The sequence below is a fragment of the Festucalex cinctus genome, chromosome 8 (assembly GCF_051991245.1).
Source record: "Festucalex cinctus isolate MCC-2025b chromosome 8, RoL_Fcin_1.0, whole genome shotgun sequence".
NCBI lineage: Eukaryota > Metazoa > Chordata > Actinopteri > Syngnathiformes > Syngnathidae > Festucalex > Festucalex cinctus.
Window position 1 is genome coordinate 29,489,361 of NC_135418.1, and position 14,468 is coordinate 29,503,828.

The 14,468-nt window shown below is 42.8% G+C and overlaps 1 protein-coding gene across 1 annotated transcript; it reads left to right on the forward strand.

Annotated features, from left to right (window-relative positions):
• The first annotated feature begins 296 nt into the window (after positions 1 to 296).
• Positions 297 to 12,160, forward strand: pcif1 (phosphorylated CTD interacting factor 1). The gene is made up of 16 exons (XM_077530105.1): positions 297 to 474; positions 2,641 to 2,796; positions 3,181 to 3,305; positions 3,960 to 4,085; positions 4,163 to 4,308; positions 4,669 to 4,823; positions 4,896 to 5,043; positions 5,115 to 5,198; positions 5,274 to 5,373; positions 6,258 to 6,417; positions 6,568 to 6,773; positions 8,154 to 8,240; positions 8,316 to 8,500; positions 8,570 to 8,663; positions 9,570 to 9,745; positions 10,645 to 12,160. The coding sequence occupies exons 2-16, from the start codon at positions 2,673 to 2,675 to the stop codon at positions 10,970 to 10,972; spliced, it is 2,244 nt and encodes a 747-aa protein (XP_077386231.1). The 5' UTR covers positions 297 to 474; positions 2,641 to 2,672; the 3' UTR covers positions 10,973 to 12,160.
• Positions 12,161 to 14,468: the final 2,308 nt, after the last annotated feature.

Genomic DNA, 14,468 nt, shown 5'->3' on the forward strand with positions numbered 1-14,468 from the left:
TGTTTGCATATGGACACGTAGTGATGTCACGTTAAGTCACACGCTGAAAGTTTTTGGTTGGTTGGTTTCAAATGTGGCCAAGTCATTTCAAAAGTTCGTCTTGAGGCGTCCTCGTTACTGCCACAAGATGGCGGTCGACACTGCCGCGGAAAGACTGTTGCCGGAGGGTTAGGGTAATTTATTGCTTTTAAAATGGTTTGCCTGGGAATTGAAAGCCGGTCTACTAGGACCCACGCTATGTCTCTAAAGGGGCGCGATTTAAGTTTTTTTTAACGAGGTTTTTACGCGTACGACCTGCTCAATATGGCGGACGGGGATTGACAGGAAGGACACGGAAGCGTGTCAGTCGGTGCGCGTGCGCAGTCGCTCTTTTCTCTCCCTGTAAAGATGTCTGAGCAGGCGGGGAGGGAGCGGAGCGGAGGACCCCGAATCGACAGGCAGAGCCCGCGTCTCCAAGCCTTTCAAACAGTCCAGGTAAGGCGAGGCGGACGCGCTCGTGCCGCGCCGATGCCACTAGTACGCGTCGGAAGCTCCCGGCTTTGAAATGAACCGCACGAACGCCTCGTTCGGCGGCCGAGTCGGCAGGAAGAGGCTCGAGACGGTGCGCAGGACGCGCGGCGCTGTGGTAGGGGCGTGTCCGCCATCTTGTCTGAGCAGAAGTGGCGCCTAAACGGCAGCGGCTCCCGACGGACAAGATGGCAGTCGGCCCGATACGTGCCGCCGAGTCCGAACAGCGTCCCCCACCCACCCCCAGCCTCGCTAATTTCCGCCGCGGACGGAGATCCGGACGGGCGAACGGCGCCTTTTGTCGTCCTCCCTCTCCCCCCTTTTCTCCGTTTGCCTCTTTGGCTCGTTTGCCCACTTCTCGTCGTTCTCCTCCTCCTCCTTGTTTGGCGAGGAGCGCCGCAGTGCGCATGCGTGTAACCATGGCGCTCATTTCTGTGGCCGGGGAAAGAAAACAACAATCGAGCGAACCTGAACCTTTTCGCTCGGCCCTTTTTTTTTTCTTTTTTTTTTCTTTTTTTTTTTTTGCAATTCGCTCGACCGCGCAGTCGCGGCGGGGCCGTTGCGATGGTTCTTAACCGAGCGGGCGGCTTTAGTAACTAATTAATAAATAAATAAATAAATAAATAACGTGTGTATATTTTGTTGCCGGACCTCATTTGGCGTCTTATGGCGCTTTTTCCCTTTCACGTATCTTTTAGATGTGAGTCAATAAAAGTCCTTTGTGTACACCACAATTGTCCCTGCATCATAATTATTACGGATAAAAAGTATTTGTGAGCAACGGCTCTTATTTACATTTTAAATTGCTTCATACTCATCTTGTGCAAAACATTGTACACACGAATGAAGCTAACATCAATGAGCATCGTTAGCATCAGTCTGCTAACTAATTAGTGCACCGCAAAGTGGTGTGAATAATAGGTTTCAAAATAAAAGCGCCAGCAGGAAGTGCAGTATTATCAAGTCAGCCTTTATCTAGCTAATTTTTTTTGTCCCATGTCGCCTTCTTGGTCTCTTTTTTTTTTTTTTTTTTTCCTACTGCCCATTTAACTTATGTTGTCATAACTTGTTCAAATAAGAATGGTAAATGTGGACTGAGCTTATATACTGTACAGCGCTTTCTACACCATAACGCGTCACATTCACACACATATTCATACACCTGAGGTTGGCATTCAATTGTAACATTGCTTTTCGATCAAAAGCGGTGTGAATGTCGTCATAGGGAATGGCAATCTATTTTAGATTGATTGACTAAAAAGGGTCAAATTTGAATATCTGTATTTAGGTTGTGAAGCAAAGTGGGCTCGTTTGAGCCCTGAAAGGGTTTGTCTTTTATTGCTTTGAAGAAATGCTTCTTTGTTGTAAGGCATAATTCCACCTTTGATGTCTGCCGTGAGACGCGATCATTCCTCGTCATTCTCTTTGTTGTCACTGACGTTCACAGAATAGCTGGTTAGTTTTTCCACAAGTCTCGTGTGCTTTCGATACAAAACATGCTTCATTTTTAAAACCTCGCAAGTGCTAACAAATGCTAACTGAAAATTAGCCTTGACCTGGGGAGTGATATTCCTTCAAATAACGAAGGCTGTGGAAGCACATCCACGCAGGTAAGAGAACAGTCTGTGGAAAAACAACATAATAATAATAATAATAATAATAATAGAGCTCAAGTGCAACTTTCCTCTACCTCATTACAAAATAACGAATAACGTTTGACCCCCTCCCATTTACACCCCCCAAAACAACACAAATCATGCGGCCAGATCTGCCCCGCCTTGGTACCAACGATACTTCGGGTAAAAACATACATGAAGTAAGCTTGTGTGAGTGAGTGTTTAAAAACCTCCAAAAACAAACGGTACTCCGGGTATTGTAGAAAAGTCAGTACTGTCACATTTTCAGAATCTTGGCATCGACACTGCCCCTAAGAGGCCAACGTGGGCAGGAACAGCTCGTACTGGTTCTTATTTTTGTTTGTTTTGTGATTATTTGTGTTTATTCTTGTTTTACTTGCTTCCACATTTATTTTCTCATTGTCCTGGATTTGAAGCCGAGTTTTCGAGCAAGCTCCAAATTCAAGGATGCCAGTCGAGAAGATTTTGAGTTTTTTGTCTTTGTCGTGTGCGTCAGGTGGATCGATGCGCTTGTGACGAGCGGCCGAGATGTCCAATGAGAGCCAGGCACCGCTGAAGGGGGAGGCGGCCGTGGTGCATTCGCCCAGCGCCTCCGCCGCCTCGCACGGACCGCCTCTCTCGCCTTCCGCCGCCAAACCGCCCGAACTGCCAGGTGCCCCGCCCACCCACGCCAGTCATATTCGCTCTTTATGGGATGGAATGCCGATAAATGTTTCTTGGGAGGAGCAATATTGCCGCCTCACCACCTCAAAACTTCCACAATTTCTCATTACTCATAATTTCCATGTTGCAAATGAGTAGGAAGAAGTACAAAAACTTATCTAGTCCTACTCCCTCATACTTCTATCATAATAATATAGTAATAAGTTGTTCTTACGAACATAAAAATTCAACAATAGAAAAACAAAAGATGTTTATCTTAAGTGCACAGATGTATTGTTCTGAGTTGTAAGTGCTTATCCATTCCATATACACTATCGGCTATCCAGTCCTATATTCAGATCAGTACTCGTTACCTTCCGTGTGGCACCCGCAGATGAGCTGATCCAGGCGGGCTGGTCCAAGTGCTGGTCTCGGCGGGAGAACCGCCCGTACTACTTCAACAGGTTCACCAATCAAAGCCTGTGGGAGGTGCCGGTGTTGGGCCAGCATGACGTCATTGTAAGTCAACCTCACCTCAAAACTTTTTTTTTTTTTTAGCTCTATTAATAAGTTGACATCCCACCTCAATTGGCCAGCACACATTTTCAAACTAAATGGGACGAAATCAACTCACTTTCTTTTAAGCCGAAATATTGTGACTTTTAAATGTTTACATCCATCAAGCCAGGTAGCAGGTAGATGCTTGTACTTGCCAGTGTTTTGAGAGGGGGGGAAGATGTGGGAGAGGGAGAGACGGGGTGGGAGAGAGGAAGGGAGGGAGAGAGATGGGGGAGAGAGAGAGAGAGGGGGTGGAGGGAGGGTGGGAGAGGGAGGGAGGGAAGGTGAAAGTGCTTCGTGTTCATCCATCTTTTTTATTTTATTTGGAAGGGCTAGATGTGAGATAAATTTACAGTTTGTTTTTGTGAAGCTGAAAATAGTTTGTTTGCTTGTCAATGTTGATGATGTCTTCAGTTGATTTATTATTATTTCTTTCATATTGCACAGCAACCTTTTGTTTTGAAGGCAAGTTGATACAAATAAAGATGCCTGTCAAAATTTCTGCATGTTTTATAGTTCCAATACATTTCATAAGTGTTATTACTGAGGGAGTAAAGTAAATAAATAGTTCATTTTTCCAGACAAGTAACAATAACTATAAATCTGCGCGTACAGTCGGATCCTTTAGGCCTAAACGCCACACCGGCAGAGGGCGCGGACGGTAACCTAGGCAACGGCCAGAGGAAGAGGCGGAGCTCTGAGGAGCAGGCGGGCGGACACAACAGCCTGAAACGGGCCAAGGTAAGGGCGGCCGGTCGGCCGGCGCTTTTGTTCCCGCACCGATCCTCTTAATGACGATGCGTGTGTTGCTCATTCAGGCCGAGCCCAGCACGCCCATCTCGCCCAGCACGCCCGGCGCCAAACCCTGGAGCGCCGCCCCCGACGACAAACAAGGCGCGGCGGCGCCGACGCCGACCACGCCCGTCACACCCAGCCCCGCCCCCGCTCCCTACAGGCCGGCCGTGTAAGTCAGGATGCGACCTCAAACTTTTCACAAACCACTCGTACCCAATTAAAAAAAAAAGAAGAAAAAAAAGTACTAAACTAAAAGTATGAAACTTTTTTTTTTTTCTTTTTTGTAGCTTCCATGTTTTTATAGCAATAGAAATAAACACCATTCACTAGTTACACAATAATCAGGGAATAAATACGATTGTAATACACTTGAATGCAAAATGAAACTAAATGTGACTCGTCGATGAATCAATGGAATAATTGATAGATTTATCGTTTCTACAAACGTTCGATAGTGAAGCCAAAACGCCCTCCGACCTCATTCCTTGATGATGCTGTGTGTTGACGTTTGTTTTGTTTTTCCTTGCAGCGTGTACTGGGACCTGGACATCCAGACCAACGCCGTCATCCGAGAGCACCCCCCCGCCCAGCACCTGCCCCCCCACCCCGAGATCGAGCTGCAGAGAGCTCAGCTGGTCACCAAACTCAGGCAACACTACCATGAGCTGTGTCACCAGAGAGAAGGTACGTCGTCCGAGGTGCGCGCGCCGCCCGCCCGCCCGCCGCGACCTGACGTGTGTTGGCGCTCGGCGGCAGGCATCGACCCGCCTCGGGAGTCGTTCAACCGCTGGCTGCTGGAGAGGAAAGTGCTGGACAAAGGCCTGGACCCCATGTTGCCCAGCGACTGCGAGCCCGTCATCTCGCCGTCCATGTTCCGGGAGGTCATGAACGACATCCCCATCAGGTTGGTTGGCGCCGGCCCGAGATTGGCCGCGCCGCCGCCGCCGATGACCGTTTGTGTTGTGCTGCCGGCAGGCTGTCTCGCATCAAATACAAGGAGGAGGCCCGCAAGCTTCTCTTCAAATACGCCGAAGCGGCCAAGAAGATGATCGACTCCAGGCAGGCGCCGCTCGCTTCACCCCGCCCACCCGTCGCTTGCTGCGATAACATGCTAACACGCTAACCCCCCCGCAGGAACGCCAGCCCGGAGAGCAGGAAAGTGGTCAAGTGGAACGCCGAAGACACCATGAGCTGGTTGCGCAGGGACCACTCGGCCAGCAAGGAGGACTACATGGTACGCACACACACACACACACACACACACACACACTTATGCTCTCTTTCACTCTCTCACTTCTTCCCTTTCTAACTCTCTTTTTCTCTCTATATTTTTTTCTATTTTTTTCTCTCTATTTTGCTTTTTCTCTTTTTTATATTTTTTTTATTTTATTTTTTATTATGTATTTTATTTATTTTTTCTTTTCCACTTTTTTTTCTCTCTATTTTTCTTGTTCTCACAATTTTTTCTCTATTTTTTATTTTTTTATTATTATTTTTTTTTTAATAATTTTTATTAATATGTATTTTATTTATTTTTTCTTTTCCCCCCTTTTCTCTATTTTTCTATTTGTCTATTTTTTTAATATATATTTTTTAAATTATTTATTTATTTTATCTTTTACCTTTTTTTCCACTGTTTTTTCCCTCTATAATTATTTTTTAGATTTATTTTATTAATTTATTTTATTAATTTGTATTCTTTCTTTTCTCTTCTTCCTTTACAGTTTTTTTTTCTTTTTTGAATTTAATTTTTTATTTAAATATTATTTTCTTTTCTCTTTTTGTCTTTCTATTTTTCTTTTTCTATTTATTTATTTATATTTGTATTATTATTCTTTATATATTTTTTTATTTTTCACCCTTTTTTCCTCTATTTTTCTTTTTCTCTATTTTTTAATATTTATTTATTAGTTTAGTTTTTTCTCTTTTTCTCTCTATTTTTTTTATTTATTTACTTTATATTTTTCTATTTTTTCCTGCTCACTTTTTCTTTTCCTCTCTATTGTTTTCTTTTCTTTCTCCACCTCTCCTCGTATGTGTGATGTGAATCGGGAGACGCGTAGTCGAAAGGGTTGACTTCCCATTTATTTGTTGCCGATGACGATGTGGCCTTGCCAGGACCGCCTGGAGCACCTGCGGCAGCAGTGCGGCCCTCACGTGACGGCGGTGGCCAAAGACTCGGTGGAGGGAATCTGCTCCAAGATCTACCAGCTGTCGTCCGAGTACAGCAGGCGCCTTCGACACACGCACCTCAGCCTCCTGCAAGACCCGCCCGCAGGTACGCGCAGACCGGGCCCGCATTCCACGTTGGCGGAACCGCAAGCTGCGTCGCTCACCGAAAGATTGCGAGATGGACTTTTTGGAAGAAGCAATAAGATGACGCTGCACCTGCGTGTAAGAGAAGATCCTTGTTGTGTCGTGTGTTCAGATGCGTCCACGTCGTCTTCGTCCTCGTCCTCGCCGCCGCCGCCGTCGTCGTCGTCGTCGTCCCGCCTGGTGTACTGTTACCCGTTGCGTTTGGCGCAGCCGTCGCCGGCGCTCCCGCGGGTGGAGCTCCACTTTGAGAACGACGTGGCCTGCCTGCGATTTCGAGGCGAGATGGTCAAAGTCAACAGGGGACACTTCAGCAAGCTGGTCAGTAACTCAACATGGCCGCCGCAAGTACACCATCTGCGAGTGCAACCTTGAAGTCATTTGTTACCAAAAAAACGTATAAATACGTTCTATTGTGAATGTATTACGTGTCCCAACGCGTACGTATTTATTCGTTTGTTTTCTGTTAATGTTAGAGCATGCAGAAGTGTTCTCTCGTTTATCGTGGGTGTTGTGTTCCAAAAACTTCCCGCTATAATGGAACTCCGCATTAAAAAAAATATATATATATATATACTGTTAATTATATACTGTATATTGTTTCGTTTGTTTTTTCGTTTTGGTATGATTTTTACTTTATTTTCATTCATCATATATTCTTTTTTCATTTACATTCATTTTTCCATTAAAAGTAAGTTTTGTTTTGTTTTTATTATTCCAGTATACAGCACAGTATATATAATTTTTTTTATTTGTTTTTTCGTTCTGGTATAATTTGTAGTTTATTATGAATGCTTTTTCATTCATCATTTTTTTTTAATCATTTACACTCGTTTTTTTTTCTTTTAAAAGTATGTTTTTCTTTTTTAAAATGTACTTGTCCTACAGCACAGTATATTTTATTTATTTATTATATATATATTTTTTTATTAAATATTTTTTCATTCTGGTATGATTTTTAGTTTATTATGAATGCTTTTTCATTCACTTTTTTGATCATTTACACTCTTTTTTTTTTTTCTTTTAAAAGTATGTTTTTCTTTTTTCAAATGTACTTGTTCTACAGCACAGTATATTTTATTTATTTATTATATATTTTTTTATTATATATACATTTGTTTTCAATCTGGTATGATTTTTAGTTTATTATGATTCATTTTTAATTCATCATTTTTTTTCCATTCTAAGTATTTTTATTTTATTTTTTTACTTGTGATACAGCACAAGTAAAAAAAAAAAAGGTTCAGTCTATATATTTTTAATCTCCATAATGCAACGTTGTTGAGCGACGGGACAGACACCGTTGGAAAGGTTTCGTCGAGACGAATCTGCGGATGCCCGTTTGTTTGAGAGATATGACCAACAAAATAAACAGAACAAAAAGCACATTGTAAAAAAGAAATTAATTCATTAATAAAAGCATGCTGAAAAAAAAATCTGTGAAAGATGAACCTGCAATAAACAAGAGAACACTGTTCACAGAATGGGTGAAAAAATGGGTAGTAATAACAAAAACGGCCAGCAGGTGGCAGCACAGTATAAGAGATTAACCATGTTTCCACACAATTCGAAGCAGATTTGTGAATAGTGATGAAACTGAGCTATATTCTGATAATTGCTGCAAAATGGAAAGAGATAGAAATGTTTTTGTTTTTCTCTGCCCTGATGAAAGAAGAGACTCGAACGTTTCTTTTGTCGCAGGAGCTGCTTTACCGGTACAGCTGCATGGACGACTCTCGCTTCGAGAAGTTCCTGTCCCGAGTTTGGTGCCTGCTCAAGCGATACCAGGTGAGCCGACGTCAAAGGCGCCGACCCCGACCCGTCGCGGCGCGCGATTTGAATGACTCGCGTGTGCGCGCGCAGGTGATGTTCGGCAGCAGCGCCAACGAGGGCACGGGCCTGCAGGGGGCGCTGCCGGTGTCGGTGTTTGAGGCTCTCAATCGCCAGTTTGGCGTTTCCTTCGAGTGCTTCGCCTCGCCGCTCAACTGCTACTACAAGCAGTTCTGCTCCGCCTTCCCCGACACCGACTGCTACTTCGGATCACGGGGGTGAGACGCGCACGATTGCGCACGTCACCGCAAGTGACGCAATCGTGTTAACCGTGTGCGCGTTTGCAGGCCCTTCTTGTCCTTCTGTCCCGTCAGCGGCTCGTTTGAAGCCAACCCGCCGTTCTGCGAGGAGCTGATGGACGCCATGGTCACGCACTTTGAGGTCAGCACTCTCGCTTCTTGACGACAACTCCAACGATGACCGTTTTTCACGGCCTGGCGAGAATCGCGATGGAACGATATCTTGATATCGTGATATTAAAACTGCCACAATCTCGTCGTCGTCATGTTCACAATATTTAAAAGGGAACACATCTGTTAAAAAAAAGTCAGGTTGATTTCCATTTGTGCAGTTCTAGCACCCTCTGGTGGCTAGTTTATTAGTGCAATTTAATTTTCATTTGGGATGTTTTGGCCTTCTTGTACTAGCAAATAAGTGCCTCAGGATTGTTATTAAAGATTGTAGGTGCTTTATATGCATTGCTGTTATTTACAAAAGTACAATATTGTGCTTTTTTTTTTTTTAACAATATTGTGATCTTTTTTAAATATCGCCAATCACCCCCCCCCCCACACACACACACACACACACACAATATAGTGATAATTATCGTACCGTGACCTTCATATCGTGATAATATCATATCGTGATGTTTGGATATCGTTACATCCCTAGTCGAGAAGCGCTCATCCTGATGGAACGATAACGGCAAGATTGTGATATTAAAAGTGCCTCAATACATGGCCGTCGTCATGTGAAGATATTCAAAGCGGCACATCTGTTAAAAAAAATAATTAAAAAAATCAGGTTAATTTCAATTTGTGCAGTTGTAGCACCCTCTGGTGGCTAGTTTTTTTTTAAAGTGCAGTTTAATTTTCACAAGGCATGTTTTGGCCCTTTTATGTTTCAAATCCAGGTTAATGGTCAGATGAATAATAATAATAGGCGATATAGATGGGAGGCCATGTTGAGCGAGTATCGGCCGTTTTCCGTTCTTATATCAAAGTAGGATCGATTGGGCCAGAGGCTGACGTGCGCGTGTTGTCCCGCCCCCGTCCCCGCCCCCAGGAGCTCCTGGAGCAGTCGAGCGAGCCGCTGTCCTTCATCGTGTTCGTGCCCGAGTGGCGCGAGCCCGTGACGCCGGCGCTGGGCCGCATGGAGGCCAGTCGCTTCCTGCGTCACCAGATGAGCGTGCCCGCCTACGAGCACGAGTACCGATCGGGAAGCCAGCACATCTGCAAGAGGTGATGACCCCTGCCGCCGCCGCCGCAAGCAAGCAATTGATTTGCAACGTTCACGTGTGTTGGAGGCGGAGTCATTACACTTTTGCAATTTTCCTTTGAGTTAGTTTTCATTAGTTTTTGGGGTGGCTCTGTTAGTTTTGATCAATTTTTGTTATTTCATAAATGCTTAGTTTTAGTATTAGTTTTTTTTTTTTTTTTTTGTGCGCAATATTTAGAAAAACAGCATGAAGTGATGTCACCTTTTGGTGCTTTTCTATTGGCTGCTGCGAAATGACATCACTTCTGTGTGACACACTTTCAAATGTAATTTTTTCTGGTTAATATAAAAATAAATCTTATTTAAATCACATTTAAAATGATCCCCAAAGGCTCATCCATGAAATTAAATTACCAAAGACTAAAACAAAGGACATTTTTGCTGTCATTATAGTTAGAAATATAATTTCATTTCAGTTAGTTTTTGTTTTTTAAATACCACATCCGTTTTTATTTTATTTTGTTAACAGAATTGTTTTTCGAATTTTAGTTTTAGTTTTTTTCGTTAGTTATAATAATTTAATAATAATTAGTTTCAGTTTTAGTTTGGGGAAAAATGTGTATCAGTTGTGCACAATATTAAAAAATAAAATAAAATACAGCATGGGAGTGACATCATCTTTTGGTGCTTTTCTATTGGCTGTTGCTCGATGACATCACATCTGTGTGACACACTTTCAAACATTGTTATTCTGGTTCATATCAAAATAACTCATTTCTTCAAATCGCATTTAAAATCATGCCCAAAGGCTTTTTTAAATTCATTATCAAAGACGAAACAAATTATCATTAGTTTTAGTTATTTTCTAAACATAAAATGTACTTTTTTTTTTTTTTTTTAATTGAATGTTGTTTGTGCGCAGGGAGGAGATGTACTACCGCGCGGTCCACGGCACGGCGGTGCTTTTCCTGCAGAACGCGGCGGGCTTCGCCAAGTGGGCCCCCACGCCGGAGCGGCTGGCCGAGCTGACGGCGTCCTACCGGCCCTCGCGATCCGCCCCCGCCACCGGCGCCCCGCCCCCATTGGCCTCCCCGGGCCCGGGCCCCGCCCACCCGCCGGCCGAGCGGGAGCCCCCGGCCCTCGGCAAGGCCGGCGAGCGGGCGAGCGGCGCGCTCGTCTCGTCGCCCGCCAACCACGACAAGAACAACAACAATGGCGGCAGTCCGCAGGACAAGATGGCCGCCGTGTGACCCGCCGATTGGCGCCGATTGCCTCTCAGCAATAACGACACGGGATGTCGCCGCGCTTGGGGATCGCTTGACAAGGCAGCTATCGTTTCCTTTTTTTTTTTTTTCTTGGAATCGGCGTCCGACGGCCAATCGGAGTTTGTAACGGCGGCGGCGGCGACCCAATTGGAGTTAATTGGAGTGAATAAACCCCCGCGCCTCCCCAAAAGTTGAACGCGCACGTCCCTCGAGGTGGATCAATCCCCCCTCATTGCGCAACTTTGCGGCGGGTGCGAAAGGAGGCACGCACTGACACGGTGGCACTGATGGCATTAGGTCGCCGTGGCAACCAGGAGGGAGGCGGGCTCATTAAAAAAAAAAAATAAAAAATCGTTCACACTGCAGGCGAATGTGAGCCAAATCGGGAATTGTGATGCCGTATGTAGGGGTGTTAAAAAAAAAACAAATCGATGCAACGACATTTCTAGATTCCGAATTGATGTTTAAATATCAATTTTTGTTGGAAATATTCATCAAAATGTCTTATTTAGGGTTCACGCTTTTAATATATGAATGGAAAATTAAGCCTTAATATTTGATTTCAATGCCATTCAAACATGAAAACGATTTCATGTTTGTGAAATACAGTTATAAGTCTCAAGTTTCACGGAAATACATATTTTCATACAAACCTTACAGTGTACATGTACAAGTTTACTGATCGGATTCTCTATGGGCGTGAATTGCCTCGTAGCTGACGATTCGATCCGTATCACGATTCATAGGTCACGATTAATCCCGATACGAATCTGAAAGTCAATTATTACTTTTTTTTTTTTTTTTTTTTTACTCAAATTTAGAAAATACTAATCAGTAAGCTTGTAAGATTTGTAGGATAATGTATTGAACTGAAACTGTATTTAACAAACAGGTTGAAACCTTTTTCATGTTTGAACAGCATTCAAATAAAATATTAAGGCTTCATATTCCATTTATATAACATTCTTCCATGCTTAAAAATGTGACCCCTAAACTTAAGTAAGCCTTTTGTTGGATATTTCCATTAAAATTTGATGTTTAAATATCGATTCGGCCGCATATTGAATCGATTCGAGAATTACGCGCTGTAATATTGCCAAATCGATTTTTCTTAACACCCCGAGCATTTTCTCAATTTGAGCAAAAAAAATAAAAATAAATCCCACTAATCGACTTCAAGATTCATATCACGATTCATCGGTATCCGCCATCTTTGCACTGCAAATCCACAATTTATTTTCCCTCCAGCCCTGGTTCACACACCAGACAGACTCAGGTTGCAATTATGTCGTGTGAATGATTATGCACACAAAAAAAAAAAAAATTTGACCCAAAAAAAATGCAAATTGAGCATTACAGACCTGGAGTGTAAACTCGATAAATGCGTGTATGAACGTGGATTTGCACCGAAGCAGCGTCCCGCCGATCGCCGTGTAAATGTTGTACAGTGAAGCCGACGCGGCGTCGTCGCGTCTGTATCATAATCATGTTTACAGTACAGTAGTTTGTTCAAAACTAAACCAAAGTGTTACTAAGAAGAAGAAAAAACAAACGTCTATATATTGTAAATGTACAAAAAAGTGCGTGTGCGCACCATTTTCACTCCCGTCTCATCCAACATCCACAGCAAAAAAAAAAATAAAAAATACCGTCACAGGACTGGACAATGATTTAAAAAAAAAAAAAAGGAAGAAAAAAAAAAACGAAAAAAAAATCCTGTCCCGTCCCACTCCCAGTCTGAATGACTCCCATTATGGAGGTCAGCTACATTAAAAAAAATAAAAATAAATAAATAAATGCGTATGGAAAGCAGTGATAATTTTGTCGACAAAAAAATGTCAAATTTCTTGTCAAAATGAACACTGATGGCAACAAAAATATGAATCTTCTCTGATTTGATTGGGACATTCAGTACAATGCTTCAAATTTGTTTTGACCAATCACTGCAGCGGATGAAAATGTCATCATAGGTTTAAAAAAAATAATAATAATAGTAATAATAAATTTAAAAAAACAAAAAACAAAAAAAAAACATCTTTTACCAGCAAAAAAGATGTACAAAGAGCCTCTCGGTGTTCTTCAAAAATGAAATCTGCAAGAATACAATAAATTGCAGCGTCCATGTTAGATTTCTTTGTTTCCCACGGCCGCAAGTCCCGCCTCCAAACACCATCTCGCTTTGTGATTGGTGCTTGGACTCCTCGCTACAAAATGGATTCTCGGGAGTTTGTGAACTCGCAAATGTCGCCAGAATTCAACTTGCGGCGCAAGGTTGACGCAAGTTGTGGATGTGTCCCAGATTATTATTATTTTTTTTCCCCTCCCTCCTCCGACTTGATCTCCCATCTGCTTCCATGAACTTTTTTTATCCTGTCCCGTCCCAATCCCGTAATTAAAAGTAAACTCGAGTCCCATCCGGGGATTCGTGAGAAAATGTCGGCCTCGAGTGTGTGTGTGTGTGTGTGTGTGTGTGTTGAGTTCAATCCAGCAAGTTTTGTTTGTGTAGTTTTTGATGAACCTTCGACTCAGCAGCTGTACTTGCATGAAATGTTTTCTTTTTTTCAGGACGCGTGCGAGGACAACATGGACGTTGCCAAGTTGAACACGTCATCCTGTTGTCTTGCCCTTTGTTGTTTTCTTTGTGTTTGTTTTTGTCACTTTGCAATCGAGGAGAACAGGGAGTCGTCGAGTTGCGTCGGAGTCCCGTTCCTACGCTAGCAATGTAACCTGAATTTCGACTTGAGTCCAATTTCCCCATTAAAGTCAATATTTACATCACAATAATTTGCAAAAAGAATCGAAAATACATTTTTAAAAAATGGGAAGTTGTACTTACCGTTACTTAGAGGTGGATGGAAAAGAAGGGGGAGGCTGATATGGTGGTGGTGGGTGGGGGTGGGGGTTAGTGGGGGGCGAAAAATCCAAAGACGCTCCTACAAAGCGCTAGCGAAGGGAAAACACGGTAGCCAAAATGGCGGACGACGACCCAAAAATGGCGGCCCAGATCGTATCGGGGTCGCCTAAACGAACACGTACCGCTACAGGATTCGCTGGAAACGATCCAGTTGACGTCAAAGATTGGAAAGAAAATATAAAAAGATGTAATTTAAGTAACATGTACGGACTGAAACTGTAAAAACGTAAGTAAACCTAAGAATATAAACGCAAAATATATTTAATTAATAAAATAGATTGAATAAATGATACACAAAATAATTGTCTCAGATGTGACAAATATTGTCAGTTTGGATTGTTAAAGTGTTCCTATTATCATTAAGACGGTTTGTTTTTTGTTATTGTGATTGATTTGTGAACAGCTAAAAAAGAAAACAAACCGAAGCTAACTTTGTTAGCGCTGCTGTACTGACGTCACCGGCAAGCGCAAAGGCGTTTCAATCTTTTTTTTTTTTTTTACTCAAAGTATCATGTTTTCATATTAATAGGTTTATTTATGTTTTTAGATTTTTAGTCCATTAATTTT

Coding starts and splice junctions, on each gene's coding strand:
- pcif1 (XM_077530105.1), top strand. CDS start 2,673: ATGTCCAATGAGAGCCAGGCACCGCTGAAGGGGGAGGCGGCCGTGGTG. Junction 4,309..4,668: donor GCTCCCTACAGGCCGGCCGT/GTAAGTCAGGAT, acceptor TTTTCCTTGCAG/CGTGTACTGGGACCTGGACA. Junction 8,501..8,569: donor TGCTACTTCGGATCACGGGG/GTGAGACGCGCA, acceptor GCGCGTTTGCAG/GCCCTTCTTGTCCTTCTGTC.